We start from the raw sequence: 24,397 nt of genomic DNA on the forward strand, positions 1-24,397 counted from the left end.
CTGCTTATCTTCCCCGCGTAACCGTAAGGAAGTTTTACTCCTAGGAGGCAGGTGAAAAACTGATCGATCTCCTCCTGACTTACAGTGAAGCACGCGGGAGGGTAGTCATTTCCGGTCTTCTTGGCCTTTTTGCCTTTGCGACGACTTTCTGTGTCCTGCTTCGCCTCATCATCATCATCATCATCATCATCATCATCATCATCATCATCATCATCATCATATATAGCGTGAAGCTCCTGCCTGATGCCCATTGATTTCAAGTCTGCCCTTGCTTTCGGCCCATCTTTGCTCTTCTCTGGCATGTTGAGCAGGGTACCAAGCAGACTCTCGCACACGTTCTTCGTGATATGCATGACATCAAGGCTGTGAGGCACACGGTGGATCTTCCAGTACGACAAGTCCCAGAAAACAGACCTCGTTTTCCATACCTTCAGCAGCGGCTCTGGCGCCTTTCGCTTCTTTCCCGGCTCTGGCGCCTTTTGCTTCTTTCCCGGCAGTGGGCAGTCTTTCCAATTTTTCAACAGCTTGTCTATTTCCTCGCCGGTCCTCGTACATGGGCGTTTTCGGGGTTCGGTTTCACCATCGAACAGATCCTTGCGTTTCCTCCACGGGTCATCGTCGCGAAGCCACCTTCGATGTCCCATGAACACGGTTTTCGAAGACCCGGGATCTCTATCTAGCTGGCGATACGTTGTGTCATCCATGCACCTTACGCATCCAGAAAATCCGTGGACTACCTGCCCCGCAAGATATCCGTAACCGAGATAGTCGTGCACCGTCGTGAGCAGTGCGGCTCTCATAGGGAAATATTCTTTCTCTGCGGCGTCCCACGTATTGGCTGGCGTTTTCCACAGCGTGCCAAGCTCCTCTTTCAGCAGCCCCAGATACAGATTGATGTCGTTCCCTGGTTGTTTCGGCCCTTCAATTAGCATACTCATGTGAATGTACTTCCTCTTCATGCGCAACCAGGGGGGAAGGTTGTACATCCACACAAACACAGGCCAGGTGCTATGTGTGCTTCTCTGGCTGCCAAACGGATTGACTTCATCGGTGCTCGCGCCCAGCACGATGTTCCTTGGATCGTTCCCAAATTCTGGGTATTCGAAGTTCAACGCTTGCCACTGGCTCGCATCCTTAGGGTGACTCGGCATCTTGTCTTTTTTATCTATCTCCGGATCATTTGCGTCATCTTCTCGCTTCTTCTCCTCCCTATCCGCGTGCCAACGCAGGAGCTTTGCTACCTTAGGGTCCGCGAAATACCGCTGCAGACGAGGAGTGATCGGAAAGTACCACACCACTTTTCGACGAGCTTTCTTCCTCTTCTTGTATCGAGTGACATCGCACACCGGACATATGGTAGACTCCGCGTGCTCGTCCCGATAAATGATGCAATTGTTCATGCACACATGGTATTTCACGTGCGGTAAATCCAGAGGACACACGATTTTCTTCGCCTCCTCCAAACTGGTCGGGCACTTGTTCCCCTTGGGAAGATGTTCGTGCCAGAATGACATGTTCTCGTCGAAGCATGCATCGGTCATTTTGTGTTTTACCTTCATCTCTAGAGCCATGAGCGTTACTTTCAGGCGGGTATCCTCGGGCCTGCATCCTTCATACAATGGAGTAACCGCGTCTAACTCAAGTTGATCCATCTTGGCTTTTTCTCGGGCGGCAGCTCTTGCGTTATCCGTTTGCTTGAGAAGCAACTCTTGAATATGAGGGTCCTGCACCCAGCCCATTGATGGTCCAGCGTCGTCTGCTCCGCCGGCATCATCATCATGTCCTGCATCTTCTACATGATGACTGTGTACAGCATCACCGTCGTGATCATCTCCTGGGGATTCTTCGTCTTCTCGCCCGCCCGAGCCGCGGTGGTTGTCTTGCTGCCCTTCCTCATTTCTTGCCCGGCTTCCATGGACGACTTCTTAGTCATCTTCATCACCTTGCCACCAATAGCCATCCATGAAACCACGCAAGAGCAGGTGGTCCCGCACCTGCCGGGATCCGGGTCCGCAATAAGGCTATTCAGCTTGCATCTTCGACACGGACATCTTATCTCCGTCTCGTTCTTTTGAAGCATCTCGGCCTTCGCGGACCTCAAAAACCTATTCACGATGCCTTCGGTCATCGTGCGGACCATGGTCGCCTGCGGGGTAGAGCAAAACGATATTTTAGAACCAAGAAAAAATTTGGCATGACTTTCCCTAAAAATAGGACCAAAAAGAATGCTTAATGCCAAAATTCTCGCCGAAACGGAAATGAATCAACATTCCGGCAAAATATTGGCAACTATCGCATTTCAAATACCGGTACACCTCCAAACACAAACACATATGCAACACCACAAACATATGCAACACCACGAACATACATAGATCTAGCTAGGCCATAAAAAGTGCATGTGCACATTATTGTAGGGAGAACAACATAAATATAGCTTCCCCCCTTACTTACCTAGCAAAACAAGGTAACTTAACCACTTAATTTGAATGAATCTATGGTGGAAATGAGGTGAAAAAGAGGAGGCGCCCGAGACAAGGAGGAGGCGGTGGAGAGAATGAAGTGGGGAGAAAGTGAGTGTGGGAGGAGAGGCTGTCCAAAATATCTTGTTGCTGCCCACTTACTAATGGCGCACCAACCACAAATGCGCCATTAGTAATCCAGGTTACTAATGGCGCACCCCCTGGTGGTGCGCCATTAGTAGTTTTGCAAAAAAAAACATACTAATGGCGCACTCCACCACGGCGCGCCATTACTAGTTTAAACTAGTAATGGCGCACCGCGTGTGAGTGCGCCATTAGTAGTTTTGCACTTCCTATGGATGCGCCATTAGTATGTTTGGACAGGCGCACTAGTTCAAAAAAAATTTGATACTAATGGCGCACCGTGGTCATGGTGCGCCATTAGTAGTTTCAACTCTAATGGCGCATCAGAAGGTGGTGCGCCATTAGTATATACTAATGGCGCACCACTTGTCTGGTGCGCCATTAGTGTCAATCCCATCTATAGCCCTTTTTCTAGCAGTGCGAAATCCTTTTCGTCGTCAGACATTTCCTATGTTCATTGTTAAAACATTAATTGAAAATCGATCGAAGACAACTACCAGGATACTCAACACACAAATTCGGGGCACTCGATATTTCCTACATATTCTGGCACAAGTCATGCCAAAATTCACGGAAAAATCCGGCATGACCTTTGCTAAAATAGGACATATCGAGCGCCTGAAATTTGCCGGAACGGAAATGAATCAACACTCCGGCAAAACATAGGCCACTCGGAGGTGTAACCTGCAAACATGACCGGCCACTTGGGCAAGCACATATCCTATTTGAGCAACACAAGATATACATTTCAAAATATCTTATAGGACTCAAATTAGCATGCATTCAATAAGCAAAAGCAAATCATCTCATGCGTCCGTACATCGTCGAATATTATCACTAATACATCCCAAATAGTGTCATACATATAACATCACTAATACAACTAAAACCCTAGCACACGACGGGTATCGGCGCGGGCGGTGGACACCTACAGAGAAGGAACCATCACGGGATCATAGCTCCAGTGAGATCCCTGGAGAACTTGCCAGGTATTGGAGAACATGTGCTCCAACACAAACAAGTAGCGACAGACGTGCGCGTCCTCCTCACTGACACGGTGACGCACCACCTCCGCAGGGTCCCCGAGCCTCTGGACCGTCACTGGCCCACGCGACCGCCACCAAAGAAGGTTCGAGTCAACGACAGGCTGGCTCCTCACCAACCTGCGCCCCCCGATAGGTAGCGCCTCCCAGTACCACCCCGGCGGAGCCTAGTCCCGGACATGGCCCGTCTGGTCAAGTAGGTGTCGTCCTCCGCCGACTCGACGACGAGGATACGGGATAGGCATCGTCGACGTCGATGCAGGAAAAATTGCTTTAACTAAAAAATAGCAACAAGTTCTTACTAACGAGTTCTATTAATTCAATTAGTTCTTACTAAAAATGAACTTACTATAAATAAAAACAAACTAATACCTAATTAGTACCTAGTTCTTACTAACTAATTAGTACCTAGGAACTACTGCCCTAATTACCATATAAGTAATTAACTAACTAGCACTAAAAATAGCCTAGGGTTCATACTAACTAGCACTAAATAGCTAGGGTTCATACTAAGCAGAGAAGAGGGATCGGAAGGGGAGAGTGCTTACAGAGGGTGGGGAGAGAGATGGGGTCGGGGGAGACAGCGGCACCGAGGCGCGGCGAGGCGGGGTGAGGGGAGACAGCGGCAAGGCGGGGTCGGGGGAGACGGCGGTGAGGCGGGTCGAGGGAGACGGCGGCGAGGCGGGGTCGGGGGAGACGGCGGCGACACGGGGTCGGGGGAGACGGCGGTGAGGCGGGGTCGGGGGAGACGGCGGCGAGGCGGAGGTGACGAGGAATAGTAGAGGAGAATTGGGGGAGGAAGCAGAGGAGAGGGAATCAGGCCGCGCGGGGGGTTAGGTGAAAATAGCTTTAACAGTAGCGTGGGGAGGCAAAACGTGCTGCAGCTAAAATCCGTAGTAGTAGCGTTGTTCATAGAAGGGCGCTACTACTATACCTAGCACATCGGGAACGGTGTGGCAATTATAGTAGTAGCGCGTTCTGTTCCTGCCGCGCTACTACTAAGCGTGTAACAGTAGCGCCATTCTAGCAGACGCGCTACTGCTAAGTAGCAGTAGCGCCTAATTTTAACAAGCGCTACTGGTAACATTTTATGTATAAGGTTTTCCCTAGTAGTGTATGTTTATTTTGCCCAGGCTTATGATCAGTGATTGTATCAGCCAACCAATATTAGCTGGCAAGACAGAAAGCACTAAAAGTCTTATGCAGTATCTTGCTTTTATGGGCGGTAAACCTCAAGCTGAGGGAAGGTCAGTGCAACAACAAATCCTAGAGGCGTGTTTCTCAGTGGAACTTTGCACCCTTCTTTTGTTGGTAGAACAAACACATCGGACGTGAGTTTCTGACATGCTACTCATCTGACACAGCCAAATCCTGATATTGAGGCATTTGGCAATGGAAAAATAGTTAGGAATAATAATTTGAGGTAATGAGCCTAAATGTGATGCATCGTCCTTTACTTCTTGGATGTCTATTAATTGAGTTACACAACTTCACTATGTTTATTATCTTCAAAGGACTTCTGCTCTACATCTTACCTTTCTTGATTCTGCAATGGAAGATTTTCATGAGGACTTATCTTCTGGAAAGGCCACGTGTTTGTCAAATATCTAACCCAGAAAGGAAGCACCACTGCTTTTCCATGTTGTGTGCTGCACCACCAGAAGTAAGATCCTGTTCAGTATACATGGTCTTCTTCTTAATTTTTTTGATTGTAAAAACTGAAGATATTTGCAAAAACCTCAGGGCATTCACACATAAAGAGACAACTGCTACTAGTTGAAATATATTGTGTGACTTTCCTGGATAAACTTTGCTTCTGCATTCCATAAAATAGGCTTAAACATATTCATCTCAAGAAAGATATAGTTTCTCAGGCATTTCTCGGAAGTAAATTGTGCTTCAGAGATATTTGATTTTCAAATTAAGATGAGTAGCAATTGTAATATATAGGCAATCTTTCTGCCAATTAAGTTGTTGTTTTTGCTGATACAATGAGTGAGCGTTTTGCATATATGGAGAAGACGGAGATTATAACAATGAGCATTGGCGGCCTCATTTGTTGACCATACCTGGCCTTTGCTTGGACCATGATATTCGATCGCCTACTAAAAGCGAAGAGAATTGCATAATCATATATGAAGAAGAACGACTGATGGCAGAGAATTATGCAAAATGGGCAGCGTTATATATGCAGGTGTATGCATCAAGTTCTACAATTTCGTGTTCTCCCAAGGAATATATATTGCCCCTGTACTTGAAAAAATAGTTATATGTAGCATAGTTATATGTATAGAACAAGACACTCATGCTTTTGTGCTGTCGGCCATGGTCTGACCTCCTATATTTTAACATTTTCTATAGTGTATTCTCTGCGACGATTGCATACAGGTAGTTGTTGTAAATAACAATTTACAATAGATTGCAAAACTTCTGTACAAAACCACACCACTTTATGGTGCATTGATTGTTTCTACTATCCTTCGTGATCTAGCACTGAAAATGTGATTTTTAATTGGCAGTTCTGCTTCATATGGCTGTTTAGTTTGCAGAAAGAACATGCACATCCCGGGAGCGCTCCAGGATAGTCAATCCTACCACTAGACCTCATAGCAGTGTGTGTTCTGCACAAAGAACAAGATTGGGTTGATAGCTGAAAAATATGGGGAAAAAGTCAAGTAAGGCGGTTTAAGCTAGCATGACATGGATGGCTGAAAGCACAAGTGTTAGCTGTTTGGGTAGTCTCCATGCCTATTTCTTCGCGTGGCATGTTATTTACCTTCGGTGTTGATCTATCCAATTTGTATGTAAAACTCTACCCATTATTTTAGTGGTGATTTTTTTAATACATATCTTATATTTGATAGAACTTGCCAATTTTGAAAAATAAATTAGAGCATTTATCTTTCTTAACGCACAAATATGTATGGGTTGTAAGAAGTTTAACTGATGTTCCTTCTTTCAGCAGTAAGAGAACATTTTGCTTCAGTTAGTGAACAATTTCCCAATTGGGTGGCAATTTTTTTACTTTCAGTTTCTCGGAGCGCAAGGAATCATCTTAGATGTGACACTCCTCTCAGTGCCACACCTGGTTTTCTAATATGTACTACTTTTTCTTTTGCTTCCAGTCCTCTTATTGAGGACAACTATTCTTTAAATAACTTCATATGACATGTGGCTTCTAAACACAACTTTCCCCCCCAAAATCAGATATTGTTGTAAACATTCATGGATCTGGTTTACTAAGTATTGAACTCTCATATAATAGAATTGCAACACTTTTAGTATGTTCTTGATTTTGTGGTTGCTTGCTTTATTGAAATAACATTTGTAAACATTATTTTTTCTAAAATCATATACAGTACAATTTTATTTATGATGCAGCGGGGCAAAATATGTGTGTGCAGACTTGAGCATATAGTTTGAGATAAAATATGTTGAATCCAAGGAATAATGCATACTTTGATCCAGTAGTGCCACCAACATCGTCTACGGTGACAATATACCACGCCAAAACACACACAGAAAAATTTGCGTTTGCTATTGAAATACTTATTCCTTTTCCCACATTTAGTTCAAAAGTTGAAAGAAGTCAGGATGGCACGTGCAATTTAGTGTTGTTGAATTTTCTTGCACATTAGACCAGAAATAAAGGTGGAATGATGTAGGTAAGAACTAAATGTCCTATTATAAAAGTGTCAACGTGTACTTCCTGTTTGCCTAAGATGCACCACATGGTGACAATGAATGTACTTTTTGACAATACAACCTTATCAACACAGTTCTATTACTTTGATTGAATGGACCAAAGTTCTATTTATTGCATACAAGAAAAAAACCACTTATTAACATCATTTATCGACGGGGCGCGGCGTGTCGCGGCGCGGGTAAAGCTAGTATATGACTAGAGGCTTGAATCCCGTGATCCATGGAAGGCAGCGATTTCATAAGCATAAGAGTTGGCTATCACAACTGAATTTATAGGCCTTCTTTTCATGGCCTAAATTTCGTTTTCCTTTCACGGAGGCCTAAATTTTGGTTAAATCAAACCAGCGTTCACTTTAGGGCAAAAGAATAATTATTTGCTATTTCAGGTCACTATTCATACTATTTTGGCTGAAAATTTGTTTGTTCGAAAAGCAGTCAAAGGGTTCTTTTCTTTTTGTGGATTTTTTCACAAGTGCAATGAAAGGTCAAGTTTATTTTGAAAACATTTCAATTTTTTTTCATCTAAGATGTACGTATATACACCCGTAGATCAAAAATCCCCTCGCAAGGTAGTGGTAGAGTCACTTCAGTCGGTGAAGCCGCAGACAAGCGGACCCGGACCCGAACAATAGGCCGAGAAGCTGCTGGAGGCTGGAGCCTCTGTTTTAACTTTCGACCCTATCAGGCTGGCATCTCTCCCCACGAGCAGCCGCCCCCAGGTCTAGGGTTCCCCCTTTCTTCTTCTCCACGCGAATCAGGTAGGTGGCGGTCTTGATCCCTCGTCCTCCCCCACAATCCCCGGCACGCACGCGCGCACGAACTTATCCGGATCTCTCTGCTAACCCTCTGATCTACTCGGCCGCGTCGCAGCTAGATACTAGAACCAGCATCGATGGCGGCGGCAGCACCGGCGGACGCGAAGGCGGAAGCCGCCAAGATGGATCTCCTCGAGGACGACGACGAGTTCGAGGAGTTCGAGATCGACCAAGGTATGTGCAAGCACACCCCGCTCCCCCCTCTCGCCGCAGCACTGTTGCTGTATCTAGGCAAACACGGTCAGTTCAACATAGCTTGTTGGCGTCGTGATGTCGATTTGGTCGATTAGGTTTGGGTTGATCCGGACAAGGTATGTGCGATGGATATGTCGGTCATCTCAAGCTTACTTTCAAGATCGGTTTTAGGAGATTCGCCTAAAATTATGGGCAAATTGGTTGCAACTGGATTGTTTCCGATGCGGATTTTACCAAGCGTGAGACCTCAGGCAGTATAACGTGTGCTTTCAGTAGCCACCTGATGTCATTTATAATCTTCATTCACTACTGCTTCCTGAATAATTAGCTTGGTGGAATAGGTTATTTTTGATATTGTTTGTACATGTTTATCAGTAGTTGTTACTACTTTTCTCTTAGTTAAGCGTAGAACAGATGGTCTGATTTGGGTGTATTTATCTTCATGATTATTTCTTCTAGATTAAATATCAGGCACACACAACTAGGTGTTGCACATCTTCTCCCTTGGGAACATTGATCTTCAATCCCTGTTTCTCCAGTGTTGACATGACTGCCTAAAACTGCACAATTGGAATGATCAGTCCATGTAGATTGGAAGGGTAATACTCCCTCCCTCTCAAAATAAGTGACTCAACATTGTACTAGCTCTAGTACAAAGTTAGTACAAAATCGAGTCACTTATTTTGGGACGGAGGGAGTAGAATATAAACCCATTGTTGTTTGATTGTTTCATCAATTAGCATATCGGTATGTGCTGTATTGAGTGTTCGAGAGGCTAAGTGTTGGTCTGATAAGTTACCTTGCCATGTCAATGTCCAGAAATAGCATTTGCAGACATGCTATCCATGTAGATGGACAATGCGAAACTACATGATACCATGAAATGTGTCAACATACATATCTGCAAACTGTATGATCTATCTAAACCTTTGTCCTTTTTCTCCTTTGCTGTCCGTGGTCATTCTTGCGCTGGTGCACAACTTGTTTGTGCCTGGCCCTATGCTGGCCTCATAGGGTCTAGAAGCATGTATAAGGCACAAATAACAGTTCAATGGCAATTTTCTTTTTTAAATGGGAAGAAGACGTTTGGAGGAGATAGTGCTTTAAGGTTTTCTTGGATCCTAACAAGAGGAAGTCTTCTAGTCGGATAGTACTCTTTCTACTTTACGTCAATTTTCAAACTTGATTTGAATCCAGAGGGTTAGATACAGGGTGATAACTGCTTTGTCATTGTAATGAGATTTAGGTTTGGTTATATATCAAAACCTATTTTGTAAGTTGTGGCTATACCTGATTCTTTGATGAAGTTAAAGGTTTCTAGTTCTACAAGTAGACGATAAGTCCATGATTGCCAATTGGTGGGGGCTAGCTGCCGGCTCGATCTGACTGGCAGTTGACTAGTAATTCCAAGTAGCCTAATTTGGTGGTCTCTGGCCCACTATCATGAGTTCGGGAAGTGGGGGAGTAAGTTGGTCTCCTGAGTCAAGTTAAAGTTGGATTTTTAGTGCAGCAGATTAAATCGTAGAAAGAAGAGCGCGTGAGAGGTGGAAAACGTTAGTCCTGTCTCCCGGAGATTTATGTCAGCTATCTATTTTTGTGCTACTATAGAAGTACGCTTTAGTGCCCACTAAAAGTCGCATGAAACATGCATTATAAACTTAAACCTGCTGCCTGCCTACTGAAATCCCCCGAGACTAGTAGGCCTGGCCACTGGTGGCAACTAACCGACTTATTGAAAACAATGTCCTTCATGTGTATAGATGAATTCTTAATTCTTATGTGTGACCTATGACTGCTGCATGTCAAGTACGTTTGTCCTGCAGCAAGTAAAATCATATTACAGTGGGTTATATCATGAGCTATATGATTAGGGTCTTCTTCGTTTCTTTTCTTGCTTTTGCTGAATGTATACACTTATATTGCATTATTATGGTGTTCAGTAACTGAACTGGTAAATTTTGCAAGGATACAGTATGATACTTTGTGTTGCTAATTCTGCTTTCCATTTGCATAGCTTTTATCGGTAGTTATGATAGCTACTTTCTGAAGCTTCGCCCCTCAGTTCAGTTTGCTTGCGATATGACTACTGTGTGAGTGTATGTTCCGCTTCCTGGTCGCAGATGGTCTTGCGTGTAGCATTTCTTTTTACTCTGGTCTGTGGAGACATATACTTTTGTCGTCATAATCTCTTGAAGTACTTTTGTATGTAACATGATTGTGCTGAATCTTGTATGGTGATGAAATTGTGCGTCTCGTTAACCCCATTTTCTTGTATTTTACAGAATGGGATGACAAGGAAGATGGCAACGAAGCTGTCCAGCAATGGGAGGATGACTGGGATGACGACGACGTGAATGACGATTTCTCACTGCAGCTGAGGAAAGAGCTGGAGGGAGGCAACACTCAGAAGAGCTGAACTACTTCCCCATCCATATCAAAGCTGTAGTACACTTTATCTTCGATCAGGCACTGTGTGGCCACTGCTCTCTGAACCTGCGATACTTCCCTAGCAATATCAAGCTGTGATACTTATCTTCGTTTCAGTACTGTGTATCAGACTTTGTACCGTACTGCATGTAGTTATCGGCTGCGAGCAGCACAACTTGTGGAACAGTGATAGTTACCAGACAGTATCGCAATTACCCGGAAGTTTGTCGACATGCAGGAATTCCCGTATGGTCTGGTCCCGGCACTGCGGTAGCCGTCTATTGAACCAGGGCATCCTTAATCTTCTATCCAATGCGGTCCATTGCTTTATATCCTTCTTCAAACTTCTCACCGGAAGAGAATGATAATGTAAGAGCAACTTCAGGTCTTAAGCAAAGTCGCCAAAGGCATTTGAACTCTATAATAACCGCCAATATTGAAGTACGATGCTAAAAAGACCTTTTGAACTCTGTACAGTTGTCATCCACCCCTTTGCCGCCATAATTTTTGGAGCGTTGTTCATCTCTTAGCACACATTTTTGGAGCTCGCTCTAAATTTAGTTCGAATAGCTACTTGGATTCCCATGGCAACCCGTTGGGTAGCCGCCATACATCATCATCTTCTTGTTATAAAAGGCCGACACCCTCTCTGACTAGTGCCATTTCCCTCTCTCCCGCCTTCAATCCACCAATGCTTCCTTACCGATGACGCGCCCAAAAGAGCTCCCCTTCATATTTTATTTTGGGGATGAGGTGGAGAAGAAGCGAGATCCCCTTGTTGAACATTGGGCGGACTTCGACGTGGCCAAAGAGGCGTGGCGCCAAGAGAAGGTGGAAGGGGAGAGGCGGATTTGAGACAGCGCGCTTGCACACACTGCCGTCAACGCTGATGACTTGCCGGTCCGTTTAAGTCAAAACGGACAAAGTTCACGGCCCAACGCGCGAGAGCAACCGCAAATTATGTTCAACTCGACTCAAATCCAGCGCAATTTTGGGCCGGATTTGCGTCCAGATGGACACTGGACGGACGCGCATGCGTCCTCTCGTCGTCTGCCATCGGACCCGCACGTCGACCGTGCAACTGCTTCCACCGGCCCATTTAATCCGCACGGGTGGTCGGACCAGCACGTCGGCCTCCCAGCCGCCCTCTAACCCGTCTTTTTTTAATTGCTGAAGTTGTGGACCGGCCAGTCCACTTCCAGCCGCATCCACACACTGCCACTGCCCCGTCACGCTCCGACAACCGCAAACCTAGCGCAACCCCCCGCTCCTCATTCCTCGCTCCCCGCAGGCCGTCGGCATGGGGATGTGGAAGTGGATCCCCGACAAGGAAAGGAAGCACGACCATGAAGCGAGGTCCTCCTTTGTGTCCTCAGGGAGCACCACCCGCCTACTCCACCTCGCCGCCCTCATTCATTTCCCCGCTGACGACCCCGTCGCACATGCGGCCCTACATCAAGGGCGACTTTGCCAGTGCTACTGGGACCACAACCACGCAGCGACATGATACGTCTTTGATATATCCATTTTGCATCATGTTTTTATGTTGATATTTATTGCATTATGGATTGTAATTTCACTTTATAATAAAATTCTTATGCCTTTTCTCTCTTACTTTGCAAGTTTCACATGAAAAGGAAGATTGCCGGCAGCTGGAATTCTGGACCAGAAAGGGCTATATCGGAGGCACTTTTTCTAAACAACTCCAAATGAGCTGAAAATTGACGGAGAATTATTTTGTAGTATATTAAAATTATTGGCGAAAGAAATACCAGAGGGGGCCCACCAGGCAGCCACAAGCTTAGTGGGTAGGGAGCACCACCTAAGCTTGTGGCGCCCCTGGTAGGCCTCCGGGGCCCATCTTCTCCTATATGGTGCCATTTGACCTAGGAAAAAAATAAGAATAAAGGTTTCGGGACGAAGCGTTGCCGTCTCAAGGCGGAACCTGGGCAGGAGCACTTTTGCTCTCCGGTGGAGAGATTCTGCGGAAAAACTTCCCTCTGCGAGGGGGAAATCGAAACCATCATCATCACCAACGATCCTCTTATCGTGGGAGGACCAATCTTCATCAACATCTTCATTGGCACCATCTCATCTCAAGCCCTAGTTCATCTCTTGTATTCAACATTTGTCTCAAAATCTCAGATTGTACCTGTGGGTTGCTAGTAGTGTTGATTACATCTCGTAGTTGATGCTAGTTGGTTTATTTGGTGGAAGATTATATGTTCAGATCCTTGATGCTATTCAATACCCCTCTGATCTTGAGCATGGTATTCGTTCGATATTTTGATGATATGTATGTTGTTGCTTCCTTTAGTGGTGTCATGTGAATGTCGACTACATGACACTTCACCATCTTTGGGCCTAAGGAAAGGAATTGTGGAGTAGTTATTAGATAATGGGTTGCTAGAGTGACAAAAGCTTAAATCCTATTTTATGCGCTATTCCGTAAGGGGCTGATTTGGATTCATATGTTTCATGCTATGTGTCGTGGAATTGTCACGTCAGATGTCCTAGTGCAAGGACTTAGTCGTGGAGCCATCGCAACTAGGAAGCTTGAAGGGGTTAATCAGGACAAGAGACACGAGAGGTTTATACTATTTCGGCCCCTTACGATGAAGGTAAAAGCCTACGTCTAGTTGTGATTGGGATTATGTATGTCTCGATGACCAGGAAGCAGAATCGCTTGACCTAGCTCTCGAGTTGTTGTTTTGTACCCTAAACCGCCGCCGGGTCGTCCCTTTATATACTGAGGTTGACACCCAGCGGCTCTACAGAGTCCCGTCCGGCTTATAGATTGTATCCGGCTCGGTCTCTTAATCTTTCTTGCCTTACAGCACAAGTTACATGAACAAGGCGGTTTAACACTACGGGCCTTAAGTCTCCTCTGGGCCTTTGGGCCTTTACTAAGCCGCCATCTTCAACCTTGAGCTTCTGTCTTCAGGAATGCTTGTAGGTATAACCCGGCTCCTTATGGCGGGTCATACCTAGTAGTTATATCCCCAACATTAGGCCCCAGGCTGATTTGAACTAGTTCATGTCAGTCTTTCATACTTAAGAAAAAGTTCTCTGCTTCTTGCTTAAGAAGGTTCATGTAACCCGCCATGACGTCATCCTTCGAATTTGTGGTAACCCGCCATGACGTCACCTGTCATAAACGTTTTGTCCAATACATCTCAACAGATCTCTGTCTTAATGACCATCCGAAAATCGAGGCGCCGTTGTAGCTAGATAACTATGTTTTTTCGGTCTCCTTGTTTTTCGCGCGCACTTAACAGGTTTTTCCTTATAAATAGACCTGACTAGGTCTCTTCTCATTCTCTGTTTCGCATCTTCTTCCTCTCGCCCCCATCTGCCGCTGGAGCTCCGCCGCCGTCGCCACTGCGCCCTTTGTCCTCGTCGAGCTTGGCCGCTGCATCGACCTGATCTTGACCAGAGAACGGCAGCGCTCCTCCTCCGCAGATCCTCCGCAGTAAGTTCTTCCCCTTTCCGCGTCATAGATCTGCATTAGGGCTAGTGCGTTCCTCTGTACGGGCACAGTTCATCTGAGCTTTGCATTTATCTTGCCATGGCTTCGTCAGATCCAAGAGACCCCATAAATCTGATGCGGTTCATATTTCACATCCATTTTGATTAGCTACAATCCTCCTTTGCTTGTAAGAAAACCTCATCACAACACATGAACTTCTCTGCGCTCTGTTTTTAGGTCTAGTAACTTTTCTTTTCTGAACCTTTGTTTGATCCAAAATAATTACTGCAAACTGTGAAACTTGTTTGTCCTACACTTAGGAAAAATCCATAACTCGTTAGATTTGCTAGTCATGGCAGCTCTGACTGCCGGCTTAAGAAAGTAATAATCTGAACATCCCCTGTTAGTTGAAATAACACTGATGGCTTTAAAACACTTATGGCGGCTTACGTAACCCGGATGTAACTATCCTTATATCATTAGGCCCCTTGATAAGTCGCCATAGTTCATTCTACCAATATTTTTCCTGCCCGGCTTAAATTTGAACCGGCCTTGTTTACCTCGTATTTGGGCTTTCAAACATAATGGCGCCCAAGGCACCTACCACTTGCAACTGGGTGAAATCCATTGTCACCGACAGCACTTTAGATGACTTCGTCAAGACTGGTTATCTGCCAAAGAAAGAAGTCATGCTTTACCGTGCTCCTCACCCGGATGAAGAAATCCCTCAACCCAAAGACGGAGAGGTGGTTGTTTTTACTGATCATATGAACCGAGGTTTTACTCCTCCCGGTTCAAAAAATTTCAGAGATGTACTGAAGTTTTTTGATCTTCGCCCACAAGACATTGGACCCAATTCCGTGTCTAACATCTGCAACTTCCAAGTGTTCAGCGAAGTTTATCTTGGTGAAGAACCAAACTTGCTACTTTTCAGAGAGCTGTTCTATTTGAACCGCCAGACAGAGTGTGCCAGCGGTCAGAGCTTGGAACTTGGTGGGATTTCAATTCAGCGCCACAGGGATGCACTTTTCCCCTATGCCAACCCGCCAAGCCATCCAAAAGATTGGAACATGACGTGGTTCTACTGCAAAGACACCTCCCCGGCTGACGAGAATCCTCTACCCGACTTTCGTGCCCTCCGTCTTGACACCAATCATCACTTGCCCGACAAGATTACCGCTGCAGAACGCAAATCCCTCTCTCCTACTATAGCCAGGATCAAAGCTCTGTAGGGGAACGGGTTGACGGGCATTGACCTGGTTCGAGTCTGGCTTGCCTGGCGGGTTATCCCATTAAGCCACCGCACTGTCTTAATGTGTGAATACTCTGGCGCCAAAAATGACCCCTTGCGCCATAGCCCTGACGACTTACCTGCTCATGTTGTTGATGACATGACCAAATCTCTTCTCAACGAGAGTCTGGCGGATTGTGGCAGAGTGGGTCTAGCCCCGTTCTGCAAAGATAACCCGGCTCCAAAGGTAAACATCCGTATAAATGTTTATCTTATTCTCTTAACTCTTCGCCCATATTCATAATGTACTCAATCCTTGCAGGCGGGTGATAAATTTTGGAAAGTTAAATATGATCATGAAGCGGCCAAGAAAGCCAGGAAAGAAAAGAGAGCTGCCAGGAAAGAAGCTGCCAAAAGAAAAGGCAAAAGAGCTACTGCTTCTAACTTGCTTCAGCTGGCAGACTCTTCTGAGTCAGAGGTAGACCTTGACTCCCTTGGTTTATATTTTAATCATCTTATTGACACTGATCATCAGCAGGAGGACACTGGAACAAGCCGCAGCAAGGCTGACGAGGTAACTATCCTTTCCTCCGACTCTGAGCCTTTGCCAAGATAGGAAATCCGCAGAGTGACCCGGAAAGTAAGATTTTCTCATCCTCTAGCTCATCACGATCCTCAATTTCTTTTGAAGCGGCAAATTCATGAGAGCCGGAGGCAGACCCAGACCAGCAAGGATGCAGAGCTCTCCTCCGGCTTACCAAATATTCCAAAGAAACCCCGAAACGAGGTTACCTCTATTTTAACTAAGTTTTATCCCTTAGCGGGTCTCTTTCGTCAACCACTCAATCCCTCTGACTCGGATTATCAGGATACCTCCCCTTCCTCCGGCGAGTCATTGCAGTCCAATCTGCTGACTTTTAAGACCATTCCAGGGTATAATAAGCCACTCACCTTTTGAGCTATTGTAATCTTCTTACTTCTGTATTAATCCTTTTATTTGAATGCAGTGTTCAAGCTAAACCCAGCAAGAGGGCTAGAAAAAATAAACCGGCTGATGAAAGAGTCACCACTGATGAGCCGGCTCTGGAAACAACCGTGCCGGAGTTAAGTACGCATGAGCCGCCACTTGAACCAGCACAAGATGTATCGCCTCCTAGTGACCTGCCCACTGACCAAGGCGCTGTTGACTCAGAGAATCCCAAACCTCCGAGTCCAACCCGAACAGCTGATCCTTCCAATACTGATGTCGAGATCACCGGAACTGGTCATACTGACCCGGGGAGGCCAACCGTGCTGGCCAAATGCCCCGCCAAGGAAGAACTTCTGGACCAGCGCCGAGTCAAGATGGATGTCACCAATTATACTCATATGAGTATTGGAGATGTCTTCTCTGGCTATATGAGCCAAGTGCACAACAACCGGAATCTTGAAATTGATATGGTGAAGCAGATGCACCATAAATTCGAGGTATAACCCGTTTTGTCTTTTGTTCATTATCCTTCAGTATGTTAGCCCCCAAGTCTGCTACTTAAGATGCTTATGTTGTAGACTTAGAAATAAATTTAACAACATGAAGAAAAAATAGACTTCCGGCTTACCATGTAGTCCCCAAGGGCGGTTTAACCTATATGGTTGAGCCGGCTCTTTATAGAGAAATTCTTATAGGTCTTTAAACAACAATATGCATTAGCCCCCAAGTGACAAGTGTTATTGTTTACAAAATGCTTGGGACTTACTCATATGAATCACCATATAATGAATCGTCGTAGAACAGAAAAACTCTGCAAGACATTAGCCCCCAAGTGCCAAGTATTATTGCTGGCAAAGTGCTTGGGACTTTGAATACTGCATAAAGAACTTACTTGATTTTATATTTGCACAGGATACCATGAGTCAACTCGAATCGGAGGTGACCAATTTGAAGAGCCGCCTTGAATTCCAAGAGTCATAACTTGAGAAGGCCAACAGTAAATTCGAGTTTAGTGTTTCTGAACAGGATAAACTTAAGAAAGACTTTGAAACTGAAAAGAAAGCCTGGGCGGATGAGAAGACCGCATTGATAAGCCGAGCTGAAAAAGCAGAAACGGCTCTTGAAGAAGTCACTGGAGAATTGTCCGGGTTAAAGCGCCATATTTCCCAAATGGTCGCAGCCATCTTCGGTAAGTCGCCATGCCATTGTGTTCATATCTTTAAACCGTGTAATAGAGTATGTGCCAGAAATTAACCTTTCTGAGTATGCTTTGTATAGGCCCCAGAAGCGCAAAATTAAACCATAACATGCTGATGAAGCTGAAAGCTGTGTATACCTTGGTGGAACAATTATACACCGGGACACAACGTACCCTTGCTTCGGTGGCCTTATCCAATGAGATGCCAACCGGCCTAGTACGGGTTTTAAGTAAGCTGTCAGTCCTTCCGCAACAGATCAATGAGTTGAGACGGTCAGCTGCAAGAGCCGGAGCGGTAAATGCTCTAAGCCGGGCTAAGGCCTGGCTACCTGAACTAGACCCGGAGGATATCGCCATTGGTTATCCAAGTCTCATGGAAGATGGCACGCCGTTTGAAGAGGCGGATTTCCTTGCCTGTGTTAAAGAGGTACGCCCCATGGCGACTCTGATAGCCGCGGAAGTAGATTATACCAAGTACCAGGCGGGTTATGATGAACAAAATCGAAGGATTCCGACACCTGAATATGACGTGACCAGTCTGATTCCCCCAATTCGTAAGCATACCTTTGCTCCTGAAGTTGACCCGGCCGGTCTTGTTGATGATGAAGCAGAATTTGAAGCCTTAAACAACATTGACTGGTCATCATCAACCTTCCAGGAAAAGGAGCAGAGCACAAGCGCGGAGAGGGCTAACCCGGACGCTTCCAGCCAATCCTGAAGGTGAAGCTGTCATGGCGACTCAACACCTGGTGTTTAAAAAACAATGCAAACTATTTGGACTTAATAAGTCCTGTAATACGGTAGAGATAAGTCTGTTGTGGCCATGCCATCGTGCATGTTTTTGACGCGTAACATTTTTAAGCCGCCTTGTTATATTCGTGCACACAGTTTAATCCTTGTTGAAAAAATTGTCCTTCAAATAAGCTGCTAGGCAGGTCAAAAATGTGATCAAAATAAACATAGATTAGCTGGTTGATAAAAACACAACTATAATAATATTTTCCACTGGCTCCACCAGATCATATGACTTGGCCGGTAATGATGAAGATCCAATATTTGTATACCCGGAAAGTACATCTATGCTTAAGGGTTGACGACTCATCAGTCGATATTGAACCGGGATGCAAGCATTATATTTATAGTGGTAAGCCTTAGGAAAAAATCTTAAGCCAAATAATGGAGCTTCCAAAGAGAACTTAAACCAAAAAGATAAGTAATAATGGCAAGGCCGCTGATTCGAATACGACCAGTGAATCGTTCCAGAGGGGTTTAAGCTAGGATTCGAATACGATCATGTAGCCCCCAATGGCTTTGGCTTTGCGCCGATCAAGAGGGTACCGACAACTGTGTTCTCTTTGGTTCGAATACGACCTATGTTTGAACAGGAAGCCCCCTAATGACCTTGAGAGTTTTTTAACGACTCTGATTCGAATACGATCAAAGTCGGTTCCCAAATGGGGTTAAGCTATGATTCGAATACAATCAAGAAGCCCCCAAGTGAGCTCGGCAGTGTGCCAATCAAAAGGGTATCGACAACTATGTTCTCTTTGGTTCGAATACGACCTATGTTTGAACAGGAAGCCCCCTAGTGACCATAATTTGAACAGCTAGATTTGAATATGATCGTAAGCCGGATCAGAACGGGCTGAGCTGGGTCAAATATGACCCGCCCCCGAGCGATCATGTGAGAAAATGATGATAATTATAAGGACAAATTTACCTTGTGAGAAGGGAAAAAAGGACAGAGGTCCTGCTTTATTATTCATCATAATATATAAATTGGCAAAATATATACATCAGTGGAGCCTATGGCTCAAGTGTAGTAGGGCCAGAGATGAGCAATATTACACGGCCTCCGGGTCTCTTCCTCCGACTTACGTGAGCTTGTGCTCTCGAACGTCAATAAGATAATATGACCCGTTGTTCAAGTTCTTACTGACCACAAATGGCCCTTCCCAAGGTGGGGATAACTTGTGAGCATCAGTTTGATCCTGGATGAGCCGGAGCACTAAATAACCTTCCTGAAAAGATCTGGACTTAACTCGGCGGCTGTGGTAACGGCGCAAGTCCTGTTGATAAATCACCGAGCGAGCTGCTGCCAAGTCCCGATGTTCATCTAACAGATCAAGAGCATCTTGGCGTGCTTGTTCATTGTCTTCCTCCACATAAGCCGCCACACGAGGTGAATCATGATGGATGTCACTAGGGAGAACCGCCTCAGCTCCGTAGACCATGAAGAAAGGCGTATAACCCGTTGATCTGTTAGGAGTAGTGTTGATGCTCCATAACACAGAAGGTAACTCCTCAACCCAATAACCCAGCGTCCGTTGCAAGGGGACAAAAAGCCGGGGTTTGATGCCTTTCAGGATCTCTTGATTGGCTCGCTCAGCTTGACCATTGGATTGAGGGTGAGCCACTAATGAAACATCAAGCCGGATATGCTCACGTTGACAAAATTCCTCCATGGGGCCTTTAGACAGATTAGTTCCATTGTCAGTTATAATGTTGTGTGGAAAATCAAAACGAAATATCACCTGCTTCATGAATTGAACCGCCGTGGCTGCATCTGTTGGAAATATGCCCTAGAGGCAATAATAAAAGTATTATTATATTTCATTGTTCATGATAATTGTCTTTTGTTCATGCTATAACTGTATTATCCGGAAATCGTAATACACGTGTGAACACATAGACCACAATATGTCCCTAGTGAGCCTCTAGTTGACTAGCTCGTTGTGATCAACGGATAGTCATGGTTTCCTGACTATGGACATTGGATGTCGCTGATAACGGGATCACATCATTAGGAGAATGATGTGATGGACAAGACCCAATCCTAAGCATAGCATAAAGATCGTGTAGTTCGTTTGCTAGGGCTTTGCCAATGTCAAGTATCTCTTCCTTCGACCATGAGATCGTGTAACTCCCGGATACCGTAGGAGTGCCTTGGGTGTATCAAACGTCACAATGTAACTGGGTGACTATAAAGGTGCATTACAGGTATCTCCGAAAGTATCTGTTGGGTTGACACGGATCGAGACTGGGATTTGTCACTCCGTATGACGGAGAGGTATCTCTGGGCCCACTCGGTAATGCATCATCATAATGAGCTCAAGGTGACCAAGGTGTTGGCCACGGGATCATGCATTACGGCACGAGTAAAGTGACTTGCCGGTAACGAGACTGAACAAGGTATTGGGATACCGACGATCGAGTCTCGGGCAAGTAACGTACCGATTGACAAAGGGAATTGTATACAGGGTTTTGATCGAATCCTCGACATCGTGGTTCAACCGATGAAATCATCGAGGAGCATGTGGGAGACAACATGGGTATCCAGATCCCGCTGTTGGTTATTGACCGGAGAGTGGTCCCGGTCATGTCTGCATGTCTCCCGAACCCGTAGGGTCTACACACTTAAGGTTCAGTGACGCTAGGGTTGTTAGGAAGACTAGTATGTGACTACCGAATGTTGTTCGGAGTCCCGGATGAGATCCCGGACGTCACGAGGAGTTCCGGAATGGTCCGGAGGTGAAGTTTTATATATGGGAAGTTGTCATACGGACACCGGAAAGTTTCCGGGGGTTATCGGTATTGTACCGGAGCCATCGGAGGGGTTCCGGGGGTCCACCGGAGGGGCCACCCCCCCGGAGGGCCACATGGGCCGCAAAGGGGAGGGAGCCAGCCCCTGGAGGGCTGGGCGCGCCCCCCACCTTGGGCCCATGCGCCTAGGGTTGGGGGGGGGAAACCCTGAGGGGGGCGCCCCCCTTGCTTGGGGGGCAAGCCTCCCCTCCCTGGCCGCCGCCACCCCTCTAGATCGTCGCCCCCCCTCGCCCCTTCCCCTATAAATAGAGGGGTGGGGGAGGGCTGCTGAACACATCCAAAGGCGCAGCCCCTCCCCTCCCCAACACCTCTCCTCCTCCGTTAAGTGCTTGGCGAAGCCCTGTCGGAGTACTGCTGCACCAACACCACCACGCCGTCGTGCTGCCGTTGGAGCGAGCTTCCTCAACCTCTCCTTCCCCCTTGATGGATCAAGGAGGAGACGTCTCCCGTCCCGTACGTGTGTTGAACGCGGAGGTGCTGTCCGTTCAGCACTTGGACATCGGTGATCTGAATCACGTCGAGTATGACTCCATCATCACCATCCCCTTGCAAGCTTCCGCATGCGATCTAAAAGTGGTATGTAGATGCAAACTCTCTCCCATGACTCGTTGCTTAGATGAACTCATAGATGGATCTTGGTGAAACCGTAGGAAAATTTTTAATTTTCTGCAACGTTCCCCAACAGTGGTATCAGAGCTAGGTCTATGCGTAGTTCTCTAATGCACGAGTAGAACACAATTTTGTTGTGGGCATGGATCTTGTCAACTTACTTGCCTCTACTAGTCTTTTCTTGCTTCAACGGTATTGTGGGATGAAGCGGCCCGGACCAACCTTACACGTACACTTACGTGAGACCGGTTCCACCAATTGACATGCACTAGTTGCATAAGGTGGCTGGCGGGTGTCTGTCTCTCCCACTTTAGTTGGAGCGGATTCGATGAAAAGGGCCCTTATGAAGGGTAAATAGAAGTTGACAAAATCACATTGTGGTTATTCGTAGGTAAGAAAATGTTCTTGCTAGAACCCAATTGCAGCCACGTAAAAGATGCAACAACAATTAGAGGACGTGTAACTTGTTTTTGCAGCGATTGATCATGTGATGTGATATGGCCAGAAGTTGTGATGAATGATGAATTGTGATGTATGAGATCATGTTCTTGTAATAGGATTCACGACTTGCATGTCGATGAGTATGACAACCGGCAGGAGCCATAGGAGTTGTCTTTATTTTTTGTATGACCTGCGTGTCATTGAAGAACGCCATGTAAACTACTTTACTTTATTGCTAAACGCGTTAGCCATAGAAGTAGACGTAGTCGTTGGCATGACAACTTCATGAAGACACGATGATGGAGATCATGATGATGGAGATCATGGTGTCAAGCCGGTGACAAGATGATCATGGAGCCCCGAAGATGGAGATCAATGGAGCTATATGATATTGGCCATATCATGTCACAACTATATAATTGCATGTGATGTTTATTATGTTTATGCATCTTGTTTACTTAGGACGACGGTAGTAAATAAGATGATCCCTTACACAATTTTCAAGAAGTGTTCTCCCCTAACTGTGCACCGTTGCTACAGTTCGTCGCTTCTAAGCACCACGTGATGATCGGGTGTGATGGATTCTTACGTTCACATACAACGGGTGTAAGACAGTTTTACACAGCGAAAACACTTAGGGTTAACTTGACGAGCCTAGCATGTGCAGACATGGCCTCGGAACACGGAGACCGAAAGGTCGAACACAAGTCGTATGGAAGATACGATCAACATGAAGATGTTCACCAACGATGACTAGTCCGTCTCACGTGATGATCGGACACGGGCTAGTCGACTCGGATCGTGTAACACTTAGATGACTAGAGGGATGTCTAATCTAAGTGGGAGTTCATAATTTGATTAGAACTTTATTATCATGAACTTAGTCTAAAACCTTTGCAAATATGTCTTGTAGATCAAATGGCCAACGCTCATGTCAACATGAACTTCAACGCGTTCCTAGAGAAAACCAAGCTGAAAGATGATGGCAGCAACTATACGGACTGGGTCCGGAACCTGAGGATCATCCTCATAGCTGCCAGGAAACAATATGTCCTAGATGGACCACTAGGTGACGCTCCCATCCCTGAGAACCAAGACATTATGAATGCTTGGCAAACTCGTGCTGATGATTACTCCCTCGTTCAGTGCGGCATGCTTTACAGCTTAGAACCAGGGCTCCAAAAGCGTTTTGAGCATCACGGAGCATATGAGATGTTCGAAGAGCTGAAACTAGTTTTCCAAGCTCATGCCCGGGTCGAGAGATATGATGTCTCCGACAAGTTCTACAGTTGTAAGATGGAGGAAAACAGTTCTGTCAGTGAGCACATCCTGAAGATGTCTGGGTTGCACAACCGTATGACCCAGCTGAACATTAACCTCCCAGATGAGGCGGTCATTGACAGAATCCTCCAGTCGCTCCCACCAAGCTACAAGAGCTTTGTGATGAACTACAACATGCAGGGGATGGTAAAGAATATTCCTGAAGTGTTCTCGATGCTGAAGTCAGCAGAGGCTGAAATCAAGAAAGAACATCAAGTGTTGATGGTCAATAAGACCACTAAGTTCAAGAAGGGCAAGGGCAAGAAGAACTTCAAGAAGGACGGCAAGGATGTTGCCGCGCCCGGTAAGCCAGTTGCCGGGAAGAAGTCAAAGAATGGACCCAAGCCTGAGACTGAGTGCTTTTATTGCAAGGGGAAGGGTCACTGGAAGCGGAACTGCCCCAAATACTTAGCGGATAAGAAGGCCGGCAACACCAAAGGTATATTTGATATACATGTAATTGATGTGTACCTTACCAGTACTCGTAGTAACTCCTGGGTATTTGATACCGGTGCCGTTGCTCATATTTGTAACTCACAGCAGGAGCTACGGAATAAACGGAGACTGGCAAAGGACGAGGTGACGATGCGCGTCGGGAATGGTTCCAGAGTCGATGTGATCGCCGTCGGCACGCTGCCTCTACATTTACCCACGGGATTAGTTTTGAACCTTAATAATTGTTATTTAGTGCCAAGTTTGAGCATGAACATTGTATCTGGATCTCGTTTAATACGAGATGGCTACTCATTTAAGTCTGAGAATAAT

General features: G+C 45.8%; 1 protein-coding gene across 1 annotated transcript; it reads left to right on the top strand.

The window, feature by feature from the left end:
* Positions 1–7,910: 7,910 nt before the first annotated feature.
* LOC123069673 (protein DELETION OF SUV3 SUPPRESSOR 1(I)) lies at positions 7,911–11,022 on the top strand. Its single transcript, XM_044492595.1, has 3 exons — positions 7,911–8,112; positions 8,225–8,343; positions 10,647–11,022. Exons 2-3 carry the CDS (start codon positions 8,247–8,249, stop codon positions 10,778–10,780), a joined length of 231 nt encoding a protein of 76 aa, XP_044348530.1. The 5' UTR covers positions 7,911–8,112; positions 8,225–8,246; the 3' UTR covers positions 10,781–11,022.
* The last annotated feature ends 13,375 nt before the right edge of the window (positions 11,023–24,397 follow it).

The sequence above is a fragment of the Triticum aestivum genome, chromosome 3B, assembly GCF_018294505.1.
Source record: "Triticum aestivum cultivar Chinese Spring chromosome 3B, IWGSC CS RefSeq v2.1, whole genome shotgun sequence".
Classification (NCBI taxonomy): domain Eukaryota; kingdom Viridiplantae; phylum Streptophyta; class Magnoliopsida; order Poales; family Poaceae; genus Triticum; species Triticum aestivum.

Bases quoted from the DNA above. Each gene is read 5' to 3' on its own strand.
- LOC123069673 (XM_044492595.1), top strand. From the start codon at position 8,247: ATGGCGGCGGCAGCACCGGCGGACGCGAAGGCGGAAGCCGCCAAGATG. The intron at 8,344-10,646 runs GTATGTGCAAGC...TGTATTTTACAG, and splicing joins GGAGTTCGAGATCGACCAAG to AATGGGATGACAAGGAAGAT.